At 42.1% G+C, this 24,676-nt stretch overlaps 1 protein-coding gene across 1 annotated transcript; it reads right to left on the reverse strand.

The window, feature by feature from the left end:
* Nucleotides 1–431: 431 nt before the first annotated feature.
* Nucleotides 432–13,327, reverse strand: LOC124799249 (allergen Tha p 1-like). The gene is made up of 3 exons (XM_047262794.1): nt 13,209–13,327; nt 7,295–7,430; nt 432–678 (listed from the first exon to the last, which is right to left on the reverse strand). The coding sequence occupies exons 1-3, from the start codon at nt 13,266–13,268 to the stop codon at nt 482–484; spliced, it is 393 nt and encodes a 130-aa protein (XP_047118750.1). The 5' UTR covers nt 13,269–13,327; the 3' UTR covers nt 432–481.
* Nucleotides 13,328–24,676: the final 11,349 nt, after the last annotated feature.

Raw genomic sequence — 24,676 nt, forward strand, 5'->3', positions numbered from 1 at the left:
CTTACGGCAACATTTCACTGAGGAATTGCCGCTCATTGTTGAGGCAGTGAAGTGAGACTCCATGTTGTCTGCATAGGAAATCACTGGTGTCTTCTTGAATTTGAGGAAAAGTCCACGTCTGTGGCACTTCAAGACTGTCTTCCCAGTTACTGTGTGTGTTCTCAAAATAGAATATGTAGTACACCTTGTCATAAAACATTAAACAAAGCACGCTCACTTATGACAAGCCTCTTTCATGCTTTTACGTTTGACTTCTGATTCTTGGGACCCATAAGTGCAAATGACGCCGATTCTACAATGAAATGTTGCTTCATCACTAAATATTAAGTGAGGTGAAAGCAGATCGCTTCTGTGTTCACAGAACATACGAGTTTAGCAGCTGCATGTACTTTCATGTTTCTGGATAGGTCGAAATGATCTTTGACTTTATAGTGTAGGTGATAGATTTATTAAATATAAGAGTTACAAGGGATGATGGTGATTAGTGGTGGATGCTGTGCTCGGCCCAGGACTTGGCGTACTTCTTCCTGTATTCTCCAGATGGGTCGTACTTGTCCAGCAACTTCTTCATGAGGTCTGGGTGGCGGCGCGAAATCTCTCCGAAGAAACCTCCGATCTTCTTGTGCTGTGTCTCAGTGCACTTGGCGCAGTCTGTGCGCACTATTTCGGGCAGCACCTCTGCAAAGAAAAATACGGTTACAATCGTAGAATTGTGTTGTGCTTCGTGATGGAGGTCTGTTTAGAGTCTGTTGATTGGGGTGAGCAATGAGTAAATTGTTAACATAGTCACTAGGGTCCTCAGACGTCAAACAGAACTACTCTTTCACTTTTCTGCGTCATCTCAACAAGGTTGCCACATAATCACATTACACCTTGTCGTTTGACTTCAGAACTGCAGTAACAAGTCGACGACAAAAGATAAATGGTGCGTCCCAGGCGTTTTAAAACATAGCCACTTGGCTAACTGAGTATACTGAAGAAGAAACTAGACCATTAAAGAAACAATGAGTTTCCAACCACGGAACTACATCTTCTTATGGGCAAACATTAATTCTAGAAAGTAATGGAACATTGCTGAAGCATGGGAGGCCATGTTTTACAGATCAACTCTACTACGAGGAGGTATAAATGTTTAACTACGACAGGATTACGACTATAATTAGAAAATATACTAGGTAATTTCATATAAAGAAACTTTATCGTAAAATGTATCACGTTAATTATGAGCTGTTCTGAAGCATGTGTAGCTCCTATAAATGTTGTGCCTAGGGATATCTTGGCCAGCATTAGCGTTTCTAGTTTAGGCCTACAGATAAATGCTTCACTTTCAGGCAAAGATACGGATAAACAACACTTGTTGGATAGACGTACATAGAAGACGATTACGCTGCGTTATTAAGAGCGTTGTTATGAATATAGCGAGCTCTTTCGCCAAAATCCATTCTCGTTAAAAAAACAGTATTGGTACAACTTCACAAGCGTTAACTTGTCGGAGCTATAGCATTTTTGGGCATACACAGACGTTTACAGACACGAAAGAAAGGAATCATGTAATTATTAACGAAATACCACACACTGCAGTCAAACTGTCACTGAAATTTGTGTTCGAGATTCAGCTTGTTTTAATACGACTTGAAATTTGCGTAACATTTTTTCCTCTCCCTTACTTCTCACTGTCAAGCACTGCAGTCAACTGTTTACGCACGCATCAGTCAGCAACTAAGCAACCATCAGTAGATACACTTAGGACACAATACTCACACTTCGTGGAGGAATGCTAGTTATGAATGCCTTTCCAAATAGGTGGCTGAGTAACCTTATAAATTAGTGGCGAAAGGAGAGAGCGGTCTTCCATTCAACAATTCCTAACTTCCTGGGAGATTAAAAATGTGTATAGGGCCGAGAGATGACATTCTCGCGAAAGTGAGAGCGAGTCGAGGGTCGCGCTTTGATACCTCGTTCGGTATAACTCTTCAGATGTGCTTGGATAGTTCAGTCGGTAGATCAGTTGCTCGCGAAAGGCAAAAGTCGCAATCTGGAGTCCCGGTATCGCAGTTTCATTCTGCCAAGTAGTTTCAGTACCAAAACTGTTCGGTAAGCACGTAGAATTCAGAGGCAGTGGGCTTTGGTATTAATTTTTTCGTTCGTGTATTGCTCAAGTTTTTAATAAAATGCAGGAAGGCATTAAGTCTGAGGGATAAACTGCTAAATACTAAAATTTGTGTTAATGATCACCAGATCCAAGACGAGCGATAAATTACAAAGTTTAACAAAAAACCATACGTGTCTGTTGTCGTGGAAGCTAGATTACAGGGCTTGATGTATGAAGAGACTGAATAATGTTCAGGAGGAAATAAGGATAATGTACCCTGGAACTGAGAAGAAAAATTCTGAATTCATTAGTAACTCATTATAGTGTGTCCAAGAACTCAGTAAATTTGTTGCTATTGAAGAATGTTAAGTCTGTTTTTTTGTTCACCTTTTACTCTCTTTATCTTACACCTCTCAGTTCTCTTTATCACAAGCCAGACACATTAAGATTAGGGTAAGAGGATTCCCAAGAACGTGAAACGGAAGACACTTATTTAAAAGTAAACGGGAAAACAGGACGTTTGCGAGAAACCGGTTCCAAAACGTAAATATGGTTGCAGAGAGCTTCTGACTCAGTGACTGTATGTCAGTAGCCTATATACGTGAGGGTTTGTCGAGGACCATGAGTGCAACAACGATGTAGAAATCTGTATGAAAATTGAAGAAAGAGCAACGTTTCGTAACATTTACGCGGTGGATCACTCTCTCCGTTCAGCAGGCGACCTCTGTATTTCACACCCCATCACGTGACTGCAACTAATTACATCGCGTTACTCGCTAACAGATTGCCGCAGCTGCGTAAAAGCTCTCCGACCGGTTTCGTTTATGCAACTTTGCTGTCTGGAGCAGTGACCTGCAAACCGGTCGCAGCACAGTTTTGGTAATCTGAAGCGCATGAATTCGCACGGTCTCTGGAAACAACGAATTCGCGAGTACATCGATCGCATTAGGTAAAGTGGTTGGTTACAGCCAGCTGCAGTGTGCCCTATTACTTTTGTACTTCATAAACCTAATCTTAATAATCTGTTAGTGCCTCCAGAGAAACTACATTCACTACCTCAGCGTTTATATTTTTCAATTTTCTAGCAGCCAAAATAATCGAGGCGGGGTAGAAACCAAGAATTACAAAACAAATGTTTCTCAGGACATGGAAATTCTGGGGATCCTTTAGCGACATCGATTAATAGACATACGACTAGGTTACTGACATTAAATTCAGCGTTTATGTTAAATAGATAGTCTCTTCACTGTTAGGTGAGCTATCAGCTATTACAGTTTAAATCAGCCAAACAGCGGTTAGCCCGAGTTCAGAGCTCTAGGTTCCTCTCAGTATGCAGTTGGTCGCTTATGGGATCGTTTACTGTCTCATACTGGAAGTCTTGCACCGTAAACATATAAACACCAACAATAGTATGCCACCGCATACGAATGCCAAATGTATTATTTCCCCAAGAGAAGGGTAATCCGAATTATATAGGGAGCGTTGCAATAAATTATTAGATATAGAACTCTATTGGGTGGCGTCTGGTATAAGAGTTTTATGCTGAAAAGTAATGAAATATTTCCAATAAAATGATTAATGTAAAATAATTCTAAACATCGAGCACGTATGTAAAATCGGATAATTCACGCTCAAAGACAATGTAATTCAAAACGAAATCATCTATTAAACTAATACTTTTGAAGAAATATTAGGGCTTCAAATGCCTTTAGAATTAATTCACTAGAGTCAAAACACAAGCATCGATTGGCCCAAAGAGGGCCAGAAAATGTGCTTGAGTCATTAAGTAGGGACCCATACCGGCATTCGCATTACATATACATCCGTCCTTTAACAGCTATCGTAAGATGTGTAGTGGAGGCTAGACAGAATACCATTTTCCACTGTTGATGGTACAAGGCATGAGGCGAGGAAAGGAACGGATCAATTAGCGGAGAACAATCGTGGTAATTAATCATTTACTTGAGCTTAACTGAGTACAAAAAGTTAGACGACGCAATAGCTCGTGCTGGAAGCACTGCGAGAGTAACTTCGCGGCCTAGCCTACTACATGGAAAATTCCATTGACATAAGCCACTCTAACAAAGGGCAGATTGCTATGGCCCGACGCCTCGGAACGGGCATCTAGGGAACGGCGAATTTGGTCGGCTTTTCACGCGATTATGTCGTGAACCGGTATGGGAGCTGGTTGAAGGTTGTGAAACTATGGGCAGACCACAAGCTGTCGGGCGTCCACCTTTCATCGCATAACGTTGAGGTCGGAGATTTCCCGTTCTGTAAAATTGGACAGGAGGCAATCTGTGGCAGATGTGACGACAGTGCTGGTCCGGTCACAGGTGTTTCGAAGCACACCACTGACCGTTCAACTCCACAGCGGTGACCCGCACGTCTTTTCATGCTGAAACAGCGACATCATCAATTGTGTAGCAATTGGCTCGGGGTTATCAGTATTGGACAGTGGATCAAATGGAAGCGAGTCGCCTGGTCTGATGAATCACATTTCTTGTTACTCCAGGGCGACGGTCATACCCGGATATACCGTCTTCAAATCGAACGTGCATCGCGCCAAGGTCGCCGCCTAGCGCGCTATCAAGGACTTGCACTTGGGTTTTCACAGGATCTGTGGCAACAATCGAAGGCACCATCACAACTGTGGACCACATGAACATTATTGCGAACCACCTGTATCCCTTTATGTTTGATGTCTTTCCCGATGGCGATGGCATCTTCCAGTGGTATAACCATCCACGTCACAAGATCAGAATCATGCTACAGTGGTTTTAGGAGCACGACAGTAAACTCATATTGATTTTTGGTCAGGAAATACATATGAAGTGACGCCAATGGAACACTACTGTGACGCTTCAGGGTGCCAGCTCCACGCCTACAAATCGCCGGACCGTGATTTACAGAAAACACGTGGCCAGTGCGTAGAGATATGGTGTCGTATACCTCCATAGACCCAACAAGGACTCTTAAAATGCATGCCACGCACAATCACTTCCTTATTGCGTTCCAAAGGTGTATCAAAAGGCTGATTGACTAATTTCAATGCGGGTTACAAAATTATGCCTCAGTAGGGTGTCTCCTTGTGAGATTTAAATCTAAATGCAATTTTGAACGGTAATAACAATGAACAACGTGGGCGATAGCGGAGGCCTCGTAATGGCTGACGTGGATTGTTATACTGCCATCACTACAGTCAATAGGCGACCTTGAAGATGTAACAGGTTGGAGCGGAGTTAGCACCATGAGTAGTGTTATCGTTTTAAGTGTAGTGCTCTGGTCAATCAATTAATATTATTCCTTTCAATTAGAGTCAGTGTCTTAGTATTTTGAACTGAATTTTGTTTCTGCGCAGTTTAATGATTGGTTGATGATATACAGGGTGGTAAGAAATAGTCTCGAGAGCTTGTAAGGGTGCTGCAAGGTAGGCCGTGCTGAGAAATAATTGTTAAGATAATAATTCGACACGTTGCATCGTTTACGAGTTCATTAGAATTGAAGTTAGTCAATCAGGTCAACCCATCAGGTACATTTAGTGTCAGTTTTTCTCATAGCGTAGATGATAGCGCACGAGGTTGCTCAGGCTTTGCCTCGGGTTCGATCTTTACTACTGTCCTAAGTCCAATTTTTGTATCACTTTCTTCTTTCGTTTCAGGAAACCAAACGAAGCACACGTTTGACAACACCGTCTCTGGCGAGAGGTTGAATTTCCGCGCGTAACGACCTGACTGACTAATTTCAATGCTAATGAACTCGCAAACGGCGCAACGTATAGAATTTTCTTCTTAACAGTTATTGCTAAGCACTAGCTGCCCTGTAACACTTTTACTAGCTTTTCAGACTGTTTCTGACCGCCCTGTATAATTGAGTACTACAGAGCAATTCAACACATGCCTTAAGGAAGAATTAACGCTTGTGATTGGTAAACAATCTTCCATTTTAACCATTCTAATTTTTCTGTTTTTAGAAATCTAGTAGTGATCAGGGTATAGCGTGACAACAGCGATTTCTGCAGTGGTTATATCTGTCTGTATCCTGTGGCGTGTCGTAGAACATTATTATATGAAAGAGAATCCACAGCCTCCCAAGACCCGAGTTGATGTAAAAATAAGGTAACCTCTATCTAAACTTTCCGTTATGTTTTTGTTTTAAAACATTTACTGAAACTAGTTCAGTTTCTTGTACCACTTATTTCTCGGCTCTCTCCTTTCTGTGCGGAAAGCAGAAGATGGTGTCGTTGATCCTTGTACAACTTTGATTAATATGATCCAAAGCTATATTATTTTTATTCAGTATTACTAATATTTTCTATCCTAGCACTGTTTTAAATGATTTTCCTGGATATTAGCGAGTAGCGCCAAATAAAATTAACTATTTTTCGCTTTTTATCAAGTAGCGCCACTGCTGTAGCCTTAAATACACATTGCAGGCTCTATAATGGAAACGATGTTTACTGAAAATTCGTTTTACGGAGCTCGATCTTTTTAAAAGAAGGATTCCTAAGCAACGCAAATACTGGTATTGATACATGTTTATTTCTTTCTGCGAACACACATTACTCTTTTAGTAACGGACCAACAGTCATTGATTGTACTGATTTTTACCGCCACTCCCGCTATCAAGATAATTCTGCTAACCACGTGAAACAAGTAACGTTAAATTATTCACTTACGAGGAAGAATTATCCGTGGCCTGGCTTTGCATTACAGGGTAAGAAGGTGAATTGCACAGTTACAATAATACATGTCGAAAAATGTGCGTGCCTCCGAAAAGTTGACTGGTACCGCAATAAACCAGGATTTCTCTAATTTTACGCTGTGGACCAATAAGCACTATGTATTCTGGGAGAAGAATCAATTTCCTGTATGGAATTGGAGTATGGTCTCGGAGGCTGTTCACTGTGCACAACACATTTCTTGCAGTATCGTCCACAGTAGACAGGAATTTCAGACTGACTTATACCTTTATCCCAACCCACATCTTTGTTTCTAAGCAAACGTATTTAAATTCGGGGAACACTCATATTCCGATCGCCATTGCTCCTTTGGCGTCCCGTTACTGTAATCTGCAGCTACGTGATTACTGAATACAGACTCACTGTATCCACGGCACGGGCCTCATTTTAAGTGTGTGAGCTTGTGGTGTGGGCTATACCATCCTACTGGGTAGCGGAGTGTAGACTACGATGGGGCTCACCCTTGAGCGCCTTCCCGGCTGGTCTGCACGCTGCGTCTCCCTCTTCCAGCAGGCAGCGCACCGCGTCCTGGACTCGAGTTTCATCCGACAGCAGCGCCTTCAGGTCCAGGCTGTCGAACGTGGCCGGGTACTTCTCCTGCAACATAGCACACCACTCGCTGTAACCAGAGGACTCATTGCATGCACACTAATTCGTATTCCCGAACAAAACTGGCGATATCGCCCGTACCCTTCCAAAGGCACCATCTTGGCAATCGCTTTAAACTGTAACTCGAGAGCCTGATGGGGAATTAGAACCACCATCTTCCCGAAAACGTTTCTAGCACCTTACCAAGGCGCCACCCCACTCAACATATCTCCGAAGTCTTCCTTAATGTGTTCTTGAAGATATATCTACTAAAATTAGCATTGGTATCTGTGCATGCATAAATATTGGTTGAGTGAGTACGTAGATTACAGGATTAATTTTGCATGTAGAAAAGATGAAATTGTCATTGAAGACCATGTCCTAAACCCTATCATCAAACTTAACCACAGCATCAGAAGAAGAGGAAACTTGAAAAACGACAGCTGAAATTGATTGTTGCTACCGTCACTTGTATTTCAAACTAGAACTCTGTTGCTTTACATATACACGTGCTGTGCAGGCACTTACTGTGACTCTGTTTTAAACATAAATATAGACCCATCGTAAACAGTTTTAATGTGCCTCTACATCTCCATTATTTATTACGCATTTTGGGTGCTTTGCTCCTTCATCAGATGCTTGTTCCGAGGTTTAGCTGAAGTTGTACTGCTCTTGGGAAACCATCGATGTAGAAGCTTTAAGCTTATCGTTTCTTCTGAGAATGGTGTTGGTGGATTCACAAGACGAAATATTCCCTGTAGTCCTGTGAATCTTTGTTGTCAACCTTTCTCGAGAGCGCTACTTTCGGACTTAACACATTAAAAGTTTACAGTCATTACCAGAGATCTTACACGCACCTAGCGTTCCTGGTTAATAGAGATACTTTATAGTTTCTCGTTGTGAAGGTGTTTCTGTTTTCAGACCATTTTACGTGAAAGAGAACTGTCTTTAGTCTGTTTTTCAAATATGCTATCCGTTTAATTAAAAACATTAAAGCGTATCGCATAATTTGAATTCTGAATGTTAGTGCATAAACGAGTTTGATTGTGATTTGATGTGTTTGGAAAACTAACATATGCTACAAAAAGAGGATCTACAATAAATAAAACTAAGTGCATTCTATTGCATATGATGTGGTTTGAAAGAAGAGGCTTGTTTCATTAAGGTCTTTATTACTTTCGTGTGTGCGTTGTCAATCGTTTCGTTCACAATTACAGCTCATTGTCGCTTTTGGTTTCTGTGTACTTCTGAGTTTCCAGAATCTGTAATTTTATGCCTTTTGATTGTGGATGCAAAATGGTCAGTCAGGTGTTCATGGCTGTCGTTTCGTGTCCTGTCTGGTGCGGTGCGATTCAAACAGTTCTCTTAATGTACTTATTTCGTGAAAGGCCTCCATACGTTCCAATACGCTCTCCCTGTCTGATAACATACAAGTTCTACATCTACATCTACATTCATACTCCGCAAGCCACCCAACGGTGTGTGGTGGAGGGCAATTTACGTGCCACTGTCATTACCTCCCTTTCCTGTTCCAGTCGCGTATGGTTCGCGGGAAGACCGACTGACGGAAAGCCTCCGTGCGCGCTCGAATCTCTCTAATTTTACATTCGTTATCTCCTCGGGATAAATAGGGGGAAGCAATATATTCGATACCTCATCCAGAACCGCACCCTCTCGAACCCTGGACAGCAAGCTACACCGCTATGCAGAGCGCCTCTCTTGCAGAGTCTGCCACTTGAGTTTGCTAAACATCTCCGTAACGCTATCACGCTTACCAGATAACCCTGTGACGAAACGCGCCGCTCTTCTTCGGATCTTCTCTATCTCCTCTGTCAAGCCGACCTGGTACGGATCCCACACTGATGAGCAATACTCAAATATAGGTCGAACGAGTGTTTTGTAAGCCACCTCCTTTGTTCAAATGGTTCAAATGGCTCTGAGCACTATGCGACTTAACTTCTGAGGTCATCAGTCGCCTAGAACTTAGAACTAATTAAACCTAAATAACCTAAGGACATCACACACATCCATGCCCCAGGCAGGATTCGAACCTGCGACCGTAGCGGTCGCTCGGTTCCAGACTGTAGCGCCTAGAACCGCACGGCCACTCCGGCCGGCTCCTCCTTTGTTGATGGACTACATTTCCTATGGATTCTCCCAATGAATCTCAACCTGGCACCCGCCTTACCAACAATTAATTTTATATGATCATTGCACTTCAAATCGTTCCGCACGCATACTCCCAGATATTTTACAGAAGTAACTGCTACCAGTGTTTGTTCCGCTATCGTATAATCATACAATAAAGGATGCTTCTTTCTATGCATTCGCAATACATTACATTTGTCTATGTTAAGGGTCATTTGCCACTCCCTGCACCAAGTGCCTATCCGCTGCAGATCTTCCTGCATATCGCTGCAATTTTCTAATGCTGCAACTTCTCTGCATACTACACTCGAGCGTTTATTGTTTTACCTTATTTGCTAATTGTATATGGTAGTATAATGAGTTACATTTGGAAGACAGACTGATGTTGACCTCACATTCCATCGGGATACTTGGTATCCGGTACCAGTTGCAGATGCAGCTACTCCGGCGTGACGCCTGTCTGCCAGTCGGCGAAACCACGACCTGCGCCACTGGTGACGCAACGGCCCGCTGGACCGCTCTCACTCTCGGAGGCAGCGCTCCCTCCCGACCCACAACACGCGTGCGTCTGTGTGTGTGCGTGCCTGCCGCCTCACCGCTGCCCCACACTCACTTGCTGTTTTCCATCGCCAAGTACGGCTATCTGGATTGCATACAGAGTATCTCTGTAACCAGTGTACTTCTGCTAGCCTGTAATCACTACTTCCCATGGAGATATAACTAATCTTCACTGTAACCCTATTTATTTTCCCTTTTTTCTCCCAACCAATCACTTTTAGTTATTTCAGTGATCATATACATTATCCCTTTTCCTCGACACATACAGATCGTACAAGAGCGAATGAGGTGTCGTCAGAAATGTTTTTTAACCGACTTCTGACACTGAACAGCAGTTTTGTGGTAAACCTTAATTTGTGGAAAATTTCAACATAAAAGAGGCTTTTAACTGTCATAGACAACTGCATACTTATATTTTTCGGATGTAACTAATCACGAATAAGAGTTTCCCTTTTCATATTATGTTATCACAAATACGATTTAATTTCATGTCAGTGCACACTCCGCTGTAGAATGAAATTTCATTCTGGAAACAACCCCCAGGCTGTGGCTAAGCCATGTGTCCGCAATATCCTTTCTTCCAGGAGTGCTAGTTCTGCAAGTTTGCAGGAGAGCTTCTGTGAAGTTTGGAAGGTAGGAGACGAGGTACTGGCGGAATTAAAGCTGTGAGGACGGGGCCTGAGTCGTGCTTGGGTAGCTCAGTTGGTAGAGCACTTGCCCCCGAAGGGAGAAGGTCCCGAGTTCGAGTCGCCGTCCGGCATACAGTTTTAATCTGCCAGGAAGTTTCACGACTTAATTTGTTTTAAATTGTTTATTAACTGGATTATTTGTATACAGCATAATCATAGACAATAACCGTGACTACTGCGGTAGTCCATTATCTCTGCCCGTAGTAAAAGTTTATTTTTCTAAGTGAATATACTGTCCTAAGCAATAAACATATTTGTCAATGTAGCCTGGATTTGTTATTTACCTTTTACTGCTACGGCCTCACCTGATTACTGTAATTGCAAATGTTAGTTGAGTTTCAGTTATAGGTTACGTGACTCTTCTGACACTCGATAATCTCTGCCCGTCGTACAAGCCGGAGAAAACATTCCGGATGCAAAACGTACTTTTGAGCACATTTCTACAAGGATGTGTCATAAATTCATGATTATTATTTCATGTCGTTCGGTTCATCCTTAAAGGGTCCCTTGGTTGAGTTTAAAAGTAAATGATCAATTTTTCAGTAGAGGTACTGGGATCGTTGCCCTGTGTTTCATAAGCGGTTGCTAGTATTCATCCATTACATTTTCCCTGTCGTTTTGAAAGTAACTTCTTTGATGAAGATAATGCCATCCCTCACGAAACAAGCACCTAACCACTAAATAGGACCGGGGGGGGGGGGGGGGGGGAGAGGGGCAGAGGAGACATGGAGACACTCGCTTGTGTGTGCCTCTACGATATGGCACGTGCAACCACGACGTAGAGGTATTCGTAGGAAGGCCAGACTAACATATGGTTCCAGTAATAGTACAGCAACATTTTCAGTAGTTGTAGGGACAACGGTCTGGATGAATGATATAGCCTTCTAACATAAGCCATCTGTCGTTGCTATGTTGGTACTGCCATGGGCTGAAAACAAGGAGAATCTACAGCCATTATATTTCCCGAAAAATGCAGCTTTAGTGTAAGGGTTATTGATGATGGTGCCCTCTTCGCTAAAATACTGTGGACGTAAAATAATTCTCAATTCGGAATTGCGGATGAGGACAGTCGAGCTAGTTGTTGTCATTAAGAAAAACAAATCTGTTTTCCTACAGGAAGAAACGTGGAATTTCAGAGTCCTTAAACGTAAGAGGCTTCCCCATGGAAGAGGCGTGGAGAGCTACGTCAGTCTTCGGACTGAATAAGAGAACAACAAATTATGTCTTTGCTTACGTCATCGTTATCGGTAATAACTCCTTAGAACGAAAGGAACATGTAGACATAATAGAACAGCAGCAACAAGTGCATTTAGGGGAACCAAAAATCTAGGTATTACAGAACGTTCTGAAATCAGATTGCATACCAGGGAATGTGAATGAACTAAAGCCTGAAACATGGAAGCAAAAACGGAAGAAAAATAAAGGGACAAGTTTTTAATGAAGATGTAAAATTTAAATCAAGAGAGAAATCTACCTGAATATGGAAGCAATTTTCGATACCATGATGGAAAGGACGCTACCAGTTTCATAGACTGAATAAAAGAAAGCTGTCTCTGGATATATTCAACTAGTGGGTGGTTATAATTAAACTGCAGCTACTAACGGTCCTGTGTGGGCTGTAATAATAGTATGGTAGCGAAACCTGGCAATTATGCTAATGCGATAATGTGGAACCGATTTATGCTGCAAACAATTAGTTCCCATTTTGGCCACAAGGTGCCACTCTAGCCATGTAAAACATCTCGTCGACGTTTCTGGCGCTCATATTGAACAAATAGTTTAAGCAGCGGTTAATAATAAAACCAAAATTATAGCTTTCTCAATTGTTTAATATTTTCTCCCTATGTCCTGCTCCAAATATATTATAAATGGAAACATTTCTATACGTCTTTCTTGCATTCACAGTTCCAGATTGCACCTGGTGGCCAAAATTGGAACTAATTCTTTTCCAGCCTAAATCGGCTCCACTTTAAAGCAATAGGATATGTACCAAGTGTCGGCGCAGTATGATAATCACAGCCGCCACTGGGCCTGTGTGAGTAGCGGCACTTTAATTATAACCACCTGAAAGGTTTTGAAGAAGACAGCTGGAGTTAGGAAGAAAGTGTAAAATTAGATATCTAAAATGTTTGGGACCCACGTACAGAACATCACTGTACGAGAATGACAGCATGGAGCTTCTGACCTTACCGACCAGGCTACTTATAAACTTACTTCAAAACAAAGGTCCTAAAGCAGTTCCTTTTTGGTGAGCCCGCAGTAAGTTTGTTAGCTGAAAGCATTGTGGAAAAGTGTGTATCAAGAATTGTAGGTGCTTATGGAAGACTGTGTCTAATTGAAGAGCGTGCACTAGAAACGCGGCGTGGCCCTTGCGACGAGAAGTGATGCTTACCTCGGCGGCCGCGACGAGCACCACGGAGGCGCAGAAGAGCAGAGCTACGTAGCGGTTCATGCTGCTGGTGTCGGTGGTGTGAGCTACCTGTTGTCGACTGTGCCGCAGTGACGGGTGGCGCGGCTTATATGCTGGCCTGGCGTGGCCTGGAGAGGCGGCGTATCGCGCTGGGGCTCATGGAGGAGAGAGCGGGGGGCGCACACCCGACACCACAGCCTCACTGATTCACAGCGGGCCACGGCCGGTTGCCACCTCCACCACCACTGCCGGTGTTCCACATTGATTACAAGCCACGACCTAGTCTCCTCAAACACTCCCCACTGCCTCACCCAAGTGCCGAAGACACACCTATGTTCAGGTATCAACATAAACCAGTCGTTTCTATAGGTGTGTCCAGGACCTTCCAAAGCATTATTATTAAATTTTATGAGCTTCATAGTAACTTTCATTTTTTCTCGGTGATTTCTCGGTCTATGTTGTTCCTTACCTCAGTCGGTAAAAGCGAAACCCTTATAGCATCGCTTTGTAGCGTCTGCTGTCCGTCTGTGCTTCTGCCTGTCTGTGCCACTGTTAAAAGCCCCTTTTCTTAGGAATGAGTAGAAACAAATAGCTGAAATGTATATCACGTATTAGGGACTATGGTTCCTGACGGGGAAAAAATTGAAGCTTCACAGTTAATAAGATCGAAAGATAAGGCCATTTCTGTCAGATATTTGGATGTTCGCAAACGCACTCATCAAAACCTATAGGGTACTTCACGTCTACCTAGAAATATAAAATTTCACAAGAAGCAAAATTTCACATTAAAACTAAAGAAAAAAAGTAAAAAAATTATTAAATCGTAATTATAGCACACGAAACAAATATTTTTGTGTTACTTGTTGCCTCACTCTGTATCTATCCATTCATATTTCAGGACCTCTTTTTCTCAGGAACAGGTAGACATCGAGTTGAAATTTGTGACGTATACTAGGGTCAATAGTCCATGGCGGTGTAATAAATGTAAGCTGCTAAGTCAATGCAATCTAAAGGTACGGCTGTTTCTGTCATAAATTTTCGTGCTCGCAAACTAACTCATCAAAAACTGTAGGGTACTTCGCGTTGATCTAGAATCACGAAATTTGAAAGAAAGCAAGGCCTCACAGCAAATACAAAGGAAAAAAGGTCTATAATTGTTCATTCATAATTAAGTCGTTTGGTTTTTTCTCAGTTGTTATCCGAATGCGGGTCTGTTCTGTTAAGATCCCATTTTCTCAGGAATGTGTAGGCGTATATCTTGCCTGTATTGATATCGATAATAGGTCAAAAACGTCGAGAGTCTCAAATGCTGGGAAGAATGAACTCGGTGCGCGAGTACTGCTTACAATTATCCGGATTTATTTATTTGTTTATTTTTCCTTTTTTTCGCAGTGCAAGAAATGTTCTATTGACTCATAACCAAAACCTATTCATAAAATGTCGCTCTTGTGAAACACAACTGGCTCTTCATTCTCAGCAAGTAATGAGTGCTACCGACAAGGGATCCCAAGATGATACTACGTCTCCAAATTTTCAAAAGGCGTCTTACAACATCACAGGTAGCTTCTATTCCATCTGGCAGGATAGGGTACATCCTGTCAGTGTCCGACTGGATTCGTAACTGCCTGTTACAACGATCACAGTGAGTAGCAAATCAAGGGAGATCATCTAGTGAAATAGAAACATTACCTAGGGCTCCCAAATATAACGTTATAGGCCTTCTACCGTCCATAATCTATGTAAACAACTTAATAGACAATCTCAGTCGCCCTGTTTGTTTGGTCTATGTGAACGAATTGCAGAATAGTGTCAACAAGATATCAGCACGATTGGCCCCAAACAAGAAATAGCGTGAAGTATTTCTCACTAATACTAATTAATTTCATAAAATATCGGTTATATGTTAAATAACACAGATTTAATAGTTGAAGATTTAAGAAGGGGGAAGAAATTAAGGAATTGTTAGACGACGGCCAGTTCAGCTTCAAGAAAGGTAAAGGCACTAGAGAGAAAATTTTGACGTTGCGATTGATAGTGGAAGCAAGACTGAAAAAACCTCATGACACGTTCATAGAATTTGTCGACCGGGAAAAAGCGTTCCTCAATGTCAAAAGGTGCAAGATGTTCAAAATTCTGAGGCAAATTGGGCTAAGACGTAGGGGCAGACGAGTAATATACAATATGTACAAGCGCCAACAGGGAATAATGAGTGTGGAAGACCATCAACGAATGCTCGGTCTAGAAACGGTGTAAGTCAGGTTCAAGTGGCTCTGAGCACTATGGGACTTAATGTCTGAGGTCATCAGTCCCCTAGAACTTAGAACTATTTAAACCTAACTAACCTAAGAACATCACACGCATCCATGTCCGAGGCAGGATTCGAACCTCCGACCGTAGCAGTCGCGCGGTTCCAGACTGAAGCACCTAGAACCGCTCGGCCACAACGTCTGGCATGTAAGACAGGGAGGTAGTGTTTCGCCCCTACTGTTCAATCTGATCACCGAAGAAACAATGACACAAATAAAGGAAAAAATCAAGAGTGAGATTGAAATTCAGAGTGAAAGGATATCAACTATAAGATTCGAAAATGATATTGCTGTTCTCAGTGAAAGTGAAAGAGAATTACAGGATCTGTTGAGTGAAGTGAACAGTCTAATGTGTACAAAGTATGGACTGAGAGTAAATCGAAGAAAGACAAAAATAATTAGATGTAGGAAAAACGAGAACATCGAGAAACTTAATATGAAAATCAGCAATCTCGAGGTAGACGAAATTAAGGAATTCTCCTACCTTGGCAACAAAATAACCCAAGACAGACGGAGCAAGGAGGACATAAAAAGCAGACTAGCACTGGCGAAAAGGCATTCCGAGCCAAGATAAGTCTGCTTCAATATGATGAAGAAATTTTTGAGAATGTGCATTTGGAGAACAGCATTGTATGGTAGTGAAACAGGTACTGTGGGAAAATCGGAACGGAAGTGAACCGAGGAATTTGACATGTTGTGCTACAGGAGAATTAGGCGGACTGAAAAGATAAGGGGTGGGGAGGTTTTCCGCGGAATGGGCGAGCATGGGAGTATAAGGAAAAAACCGGGAAGAAGAGGGGCCAACATGATAGAACGTCTGTTGAGACATGAGGGAACTGCTTTGTCAATACAAGAGGGAGCTATAGAGGATAAAAACTGTAGGAAGACACGGATTAGAATACATCCAGCAAATAACTGAGACCTACGCTGATACTCTGAGATGAAAAGATTGATACAGGAGAGGAATTCGTGGTGGGTCGCATGAATCATCATACTAATCTGAAAAAAAGTAGAAAGAGGGAGATTCAACTAAGTACCTTAATATTACCATTATGCGCGAACTGAAATCACATAGAAAGTGTCGTGCGAGAGGCGAACCAAAGACTGTTTATTTTAGAGTATTTAGACTATTTAATGACTGCATATACTACACTTGTCCATACTATTCTGTATTATTGCTGCACATATAGGATCCTTATCGGGTATGAAAGGAAAACGTGAGAAAGTTCAGAGAAGGGCAGCTCGTTTTGTATTAACGCGAAATAATAGAGAGTTGTCGCAGATATGATACGCGAGTTGCTGTGTCAATCACTAAAACATAGGCATTATTCGAAGTGGATATCGCTTAGAAGCATATCTGTGCTACCATAACATTAGGTGTGTTTTTATTTCTGTAGTTTCACTGGATAGATCAAGACAACGTTCGACTTCTAACGCTTTTGCGGGTACATGCCGCACACATGTGTATTTTTCAGACGAAGGAAGAATGTTGGTGCCATATTGACCCTCTGCCATAGCTGTGCAGAGTACAACACAGACGCAACGTTAAGGTTCCCCTTTCTGACTCAAGACAACAAAGGGCAAAATTGCATGTTTGCTTGCAGAAGTAAATCACTGATTTGCATCCATTGTTGAACGACGAACAGAAATGAGATAAATGACAGATTCCCCGTAGTGAAATTTGCCCTGTGTTGTTTCCAATAAATATGTCGCAAAAGCCTTTCAAACGTTTGGTGACAGAAACCGAGTAAGATATTTTAGCTGAAATCGACAACTTCGAAAATATTCTCGAAAAACTAAAATTATATTACTAGGCTGAACTTCAAATGAACGTGAAGGTTTCTGATCCATAATTTTAAGACACTGTTTAGTATTATTTTATTCCTCTGTTCTGTCTAGTAATACAATTATTACGACCTTCAAATAGCACTGTTGCTTTGAAAATCACGGATTCTGTTTATTGATTGGTTCCGCAAAATTCCAAAATTTATAAATTCGGGAGTAGGAAGTCATTCAAATTGTTCAAATGGCTCTGAGCACTATGGGACTTAACATCTGAGGTCATCAGTCCCCTAGACGTAGAACTACTTAAACCGAACTTACCTAAGGACATCACATACATCCATGGTCGAGGCAGGATTCGAACCTGCGACCGTAGCAGCTGCGCGGTTCCAGACTGTAGCGCCTAGAAGCGCTAGGCCACAACGGCCGGCGGAAGTCATTCCTACCACCGTTTGTGACACAAGATTTAGTGCAGTCTTGGTAGTATTGCTTCTGGTTGACGAAGAAATTGATGTCGCTCCCATAGTAAACACAGTAATTTATTGTACTGGTGGAAACGTTCCTTTGTAAATTGGTTAGATAAATACTTTTTTCCGATATCTGCTATGTAGTCTGTTATGATTATGTTGGACTCTTTTACATTTGTTATTGAAAACTAATTGCAGGTATTGAAGGTCTGAGGATGAGACAGAGACTTAGGTCAGATCTGTGTCAGTGCCGTCGGGTTCAAACGAGACTGACTAATTGAGATTTTAGCCTTGCAGTCACCGTGATGAAGACGAGAAGATAGTGGTGTAAGAACGAAGCGGAGGCCTGGTACTGTTTCCCGGGCTTTCGACGTCTTTGTGAGATACAGTGTTGCAATGTCCGTTGGCAGATGTTGAGACACATAAGCACTTCTACCGATGTAGGGAAACGTAGTGCCACCGAGTTTTTCATTCTGTTGTAAATATTGGTTGACTTGTTACATGTATTGCTTATTAGACGGTCGACATAGCCGCTTCACTGACGCTTGTTGTAACCCTCTGCCGTCGAAAGGTTCAGAATTGAAGCGTCTAACACGGCGGTGAGTAACGTAACTATGTCGGTGCTTTCATAGTGATGAGGCGGTGCAAGCAGAGGTGAGGTTGGATTCCATCAACAAAGTCAAACATTCTGAAAAAAAAAGGTTCAAATGGCTCTGAGCACTATGGGACTTCTGTGGTCATCAGTCCCCTAGAATTTAGAACAATTTAAACCTAACTAACCTAAGGACATCACAAACATCCATGCCCGAGGCAGGATTCGAACCTGCGATCGCAGCGATCGTTCGGTTCCAGACTGTACAAACATTCTGCAGTGACGATATGAACAAACTGGTGTCTCGTAGGGAGAAATGTGTTGGTCGCCAGGCTGACTGTTGAGAAATAAATGTGTAGACATGAATAATAAAGATAAAGAGTATTAATTAAATTATTTAATTAAAAAGCTGTTTAGAGTTTTTATATGAAAAATTCGGAGGCATTACGTTCTAGAATGCCATCGTTTATTTGGAAACGATGGTATACTAAATATAATTTGAACCTACCGCATACGATCATACACAAACGTGTATCGATAATCTGTGAGTACTTCGAGATGCGGTTCTCAGAAAGTCGCGGCGAATATTGGGATGAATTTTGTGACGTACAGAAGTCATTTTTACGTTCATAGCTGCCATATTGTGATACCGAATTGTTTTTAATGGACCTGTAGAGCTTTTTATGTAATTCTGGGGAGACAGGTGTACTTAAATATTAAAACGCGTTTGGATATTGATAATATGGTGACAGGATAACAACGTCACAAACCGCTGTTCGGACAAGAGATTCCGCAAACGTCTACGCCACTGTACGGAACGTGACCAAACTCGTTTATTATGTTTATTACTGTGACTGCCAAGCACTAGAAATTTTGATATTGAGCTTTGATCGATGTTCACTGATGCTGCATGTGTATTTATGTTTATGTTTATGTTTGTGTGTGTGTGTGTGTGTGTGTGTGTGTGTGTGTGTGTGTGTGTATGTGTATGCGCTCGCATGCGTGTATCTGTGGTGCCAGAAGAATGAAATTTTATTCTTGTACAACACTTGTTTTACACTTGGTGATTACTATCATTTACCAATCCACAGACTTTTGTCGCAGATTAGCTTCGGCCACTAGAACCAGATATTTGCATAGACTTTGGCTCTGAGCACTATGCGACTTAACTTCTGAGGTCATCAGTCGCCTAGAACTTAGAACTAATTAAACCTAATTAACCTAAGGACATCACACTTCCATGCCCGCGGCAGGATTCGAGCACGCGACCGTAGCGGTCGCTCGGTTCCAGCCTAGAACCGCACGGCCACTCCGGCCGGCTGCATAGACTTTGTTCGCTGGAATACAGAAATCGTAAGAGAGACAACCACAGAAGTGTTCGTGTGTCATCTTCCAAGACTTTGTCATGCAATATTACTATCGCCTAATGATGGAAAGAGCAAGGAGGACATTAAAAGCAGACGAGCACTGGCAAAATAGCATTTATGGTCAAGAAAAGTTTACTAGCATCAAGCATAGACTTGAACATGAGGAAGAAATTCCTGAGAATATGCGTTCGCAGCATTGTGTAGTAGTGAAAGATGGACTGTGGGGAAACCGGAACGGAAGAAAATCGAAGCATTTGTGGTGTGTTGCAACAGACGAATGTTGAAAATTAGGTGGACTGGTAAGATAAGGAATGAGGAGGTCTTGCGCAGAATCGGAGAGGAAAGGAATATGTGGAAATCACTGACAAGGAGAAGGGACAGGATAATAGGACATCTATTAAGATATCAGGGACTGACTTCCATGGTACTAGAGAGAGCTGTAGAGGGCAAAAACTGTAGAGGAAGACTGCTATTGGAATACGTCCAGCTGATAATTGAGGACGCAGGTTGCAAGCTCTACTCTGACATGAAGAAGTTGGCGCAGGACAGAAAATCGTGCCGGGCCGCATCAAGCCAGCCAGAAGACTGATGACTTAAAAAAAAAAAGAAAAAAATAGTAGTCAAAGGATTTTCTCGGTAATGTAGTGTGGATCGATCGCCGTCCATTAATGATTCTCCCATACCACCTCTGATGCCTATCTCATGCCACTGACGGCGATGGAGAGAGTAATCCAGAAACATTTTGTTCCGTGTAGACAAGCGTGAAAAATATCCTATTTGAGACGCTTTGGTCGAAGCAGCTGCATAAGGCAGATGCTCTCATAGAAATTGTGCAACATTCCAACAAGGCTGCTGCTCGTCATCTAGAAGTTCGACTGCCTCATTGCATTGTTGTGCAGTTTTTACGACAGAATTATACACATTACCCACAAGCTTTTAAGCAACACGAAGAGTGTCTGCACAAGGATTCACGATGTTAACGTAGAAGACCACTTAATAGTCTCACTAATGCATAGCGTCTCATCACAAAACACTGAAATAGTACAGTTATACCATTCACGGATCTGCACATCACCTACGGATTTGTGAGTAATCTTGCTGCCTGGTATTTCGCAGTTGTTTCCACTCACACTAATCGGATACATACCGCCTCTACCTTGCTCAGAGTGTCTCCATGGCATAATCGCTAACGGTAGCTTATTCATAGCTCCAAATGCAGCTTCCATTACGCTACCAACGGAAGCCCGCTCAGTATTAAGGTGTGAGAGGATGCCTGGTACGAGGCTGTTTGTTAGTAGGCCAACATGTGTATAAAAGGTTATCGATACTCCTACCTGACAGTGGTCCCAAGTAGCAATGATCTACCTTCACAGGAGCGTCTAACTGTACATTTCAGCATCCCAGGAATGAAACTAAGTATCACTGCTTACCGGAACCGGAATGATGGATATTTGAACACCAGTTGATAAATCGGCATAACCTGTAATACAGAGCTGTAAGCACTTGTACAGCTTATTGGATTTTCCAGCCTTCTACGGTGAGCTATGTGAGTTTAGTTACTGGGCTCGTGACAGCCATCATGGCGGTCCATCGTATTTTATAAATGCAGAAAAATGCTGGAAACAAGTTACCTCTGTTAACGGGTCAAATACAGTCGTTGTAGAACGTATTTCAATACAAAAGAACTGTAAATAACAACCTTTTCAGCCACAATTTTTTCTCGTTTTTTTAATCATCCAAAACTTTTGTAACTGAGGGCGTCATTATTCAACTTGTGGATTGAAAAACGTCACGTTCACAAGCGGAAAATGTGGATAAATTTCAAAAGCTTCTTAGAATTCAGTAATTGCGTCCAGCTCCGTGTACGTTTGTCCCTTCTATCAGTATTCGGTGTAACATGTGTGTTCAGTGGTGTTGATTGTCCACCTGTGTGTGAAGATGGTGGTGGAGTAAGGGAAAACTTACGTTCATTACTTCTAATTGTTATTGCTCTCGCCTTGGAGAATTGTGACACTGAGTAGTAGTCGTATACTACACACCGAAACATTCAACACCTATCGAAGCAAAATATTTTTGCCTCCTTTGTGCACATTCAGGGTTAAACATAAGCAAGAAAATTAATGTTTCATGACGGTTAAAATTTGCAAAACTTACGAATCTTTAAAATCTTTTAATAGTGCTTTTTCGAAGGTTTAGAAGCCCACTGAGGTGGTTTGAGGTAGCTGACGTGCAAAATTACTTCTATGGATCTCCGCGTTGTTGCCTTATATAGACCAACAGCATGCAGCAATGAGTCGATTTTCATAAAATAAACAATCTCTTTGACGCTCTCAAATTAGTGAAGCAGAGAAGTACAGAATTTGCAATTGAACCAATAAACAAACAGAGGAATGAAACGTTGGAAAGTCAAAGGGAAGGAATCAGGTTCAGACGTGAGTGGAGTTATGGTAAATGTTCGCTGTCGATCACCTAAAACACTTCACCTCGTTACAGTATACAGTGAGAACCGTAAATTTTGGCCATACCATGACTCGAAATCACTGGCGGAATGGAATCGCTGAAGAACTATGGCAATTCCCCCGCAGTATACGCTAAATGAGAAACCCTTCGTTGCCTGGATCAGAATATATGGCATGGGGAAAAGCATGAGTACCATTTTAATATTAGATACATACTTACGTATATCTCATTAAGGATGTTATGAATGCAGTTGTCCTCTTAGTAAGGTAGTTTGGTCGTGGTACGTTGCAGTGGGTGAGGGTGGAGGGCAAGATACGCGAAATATAGAGCAACAGATAATAAACGACTTACGAACTTTATCGCATATGTGAAAATGTTTTTAACGTTTGGTTCACGATGCAATGTAAAATGAAATGGAGATAAGTGTCGTCAACGTGTTTTATTCATTCGGTAATTGGTGAAAATGGGTGATTGTGGCTGACAGATATCTCAATATAATGCCTGATACGGAACACTTAGTTCTCTCAGAAGAAGCTATATTCTCTATGACTTTTGAAGGTTACCGTACTAGCGAATATACTCACATACACGATCCTCACTCTGTTGCATCCGTATTGACATTAAGTTATGCAGACACACTTAACGTTTTGATTGTGCTATATTGAACAGTTTTCTTCGTTGCGAATTCAGATGTGAATGTGTGAACACAGTTTTACGCTTCGGTATCTTATCTGGAAACGGAATTGTGAATGAGTAATAGGTCATCTACATTAACTAATAAAAGAATGATCATGCTTATACTACCGAGAATAATGAAAAAGAAGAATAAGCGAAATGAATGACGAAAACGCGATAAATTATGAAAAGCATTCTACTACTGAAGAATAAGCGAAACGTTTGCTCGAAATCACTGCAGTGTACCGATCAATTATTCATTTGGTAGTTACGAGTATTTTTATCTTAGGTTTATCTGGATTTTTTCCTGTGTCTCTGTTGACCGTCGGTGAAATGTGACTGACGAAAACGCGCTGAGAGATTAAAAATTGATCTGTATGATATTACACTTCGTTATTAAAGTCTGAGTGACTAAAACGCGCAAACGTATTTTCTCTCACAAATAAACGCATTTTCGCATGCATAGTAAAGTTCGTAAGTCATGGAGTAAATAGCTTTTAATAAGAGTATTGATTGCTTCATATTTCGCGATATCTTGCTCGCCACTGTCATCCATTGCCTAGCGCCGAGACCAGACTCCTTTACTAAGAGCATGAGACCAAGGACTGTCTCCCACCACAGCCACGAGTGGGTGGGAATGGGTGGGTGGTCATGGAGAAAAGTTTGTCAGTTCATACACGGACAGGCCTTTTATATATAGACATAGATGAGTCAAAATATTGTGCCAACCTGCTGAGCAGCAATGCAGCGGTGATTCATGATGGCATGGATTCGATAATCTTAGTATTTTAAGGGTTTGTAGTACCAGACGTCTACGCACGAGTCACCCAAGTCCCGTAAATTGTGGGCTGGTGGATTATGAGGGCAGAACTCATACATAATAAGGTCCCAGACGTCTTTCATCGGTTCAGCTCTGGCAGATTTGTTGGCTAGGGCATCAACGTGATTTCACTTGCATGCTCCACCACTGTAACCCACTCTAGTACAATACGGGGCTTGTAACACGAACAGTGATCCCACAGGAAGATGATATTGCGTCGGGGAAGGCATTAAGCTTGAAGGCATGTAGGTGGTCTGCAGAACTTTTAACGTGTTCTACATCCGTCATGGTGCCCTCGATCACTAGCAAGCGGAGGACAAGATGAATGTCCCAGTGAGCACCCATTCGTTAGGATAACAACGTACTCGTACACGACCAACGACCAGCAGTAACAAGAAACATGATTCATCCTACCAGACGACATGTTTCCATTGATGTACAGCCCATTATCGGTTTTCCTGCGTCCACTGGAGTCACTGACAATGCCGTAGGTTCCACATGAGAAAACGTAGGGCTGCACTGATCTGTGAGCTCTGAAAAAATTGTGCCTGCACCAGCTTCGTGCTGTCACAGATCTCCGCCTCCGACTTCCGTGACCTGTAACAGAGCAAGGACGTCTGACATCTTGTCACGTGGTCGTGGTATTACAGTCCTCCAACCACTTTCCAGAGGTTTTCACGACAGTAGCACTCGAACGGCCGACCAGCTTATTGTTGCCGAGGAGCTCTTTATCAGGTGTCGGGCGATAACAACAATCTGACACGCGTCAAAGTAATGTTAGCTGATTTCCCCATTTGCTACCCGTATCCTCTCGAGAGTGATTCCCTAACAGAACATCTAAGAGAACATTATTGGGTTATTTTTCCTCATAAGTTATGGAGTGCTAACTTCTCGGATGTTCTTCTGTCATCGAGTCATCCGTCATTCCACTTTACTTACGGCTGCCATTATGGGTCCCTTAGGGTGATTAACCATTCCTCT

Source organism: Schistocerca piceifrons, chromosome 5 (genome assembly GCF_021461385.2).
Source record: "Schistocerca piceifrons isolate TAMUIC-IGC-003096 chromosome 5, iqSchPice1.1, whole genome shotgun sequence".
NCBI lineage: Eukaryota > Metazoa > Arthropoda > Insecta > Orthoptera > Acrididae > Schistocerca > Schistocerca piceifrons.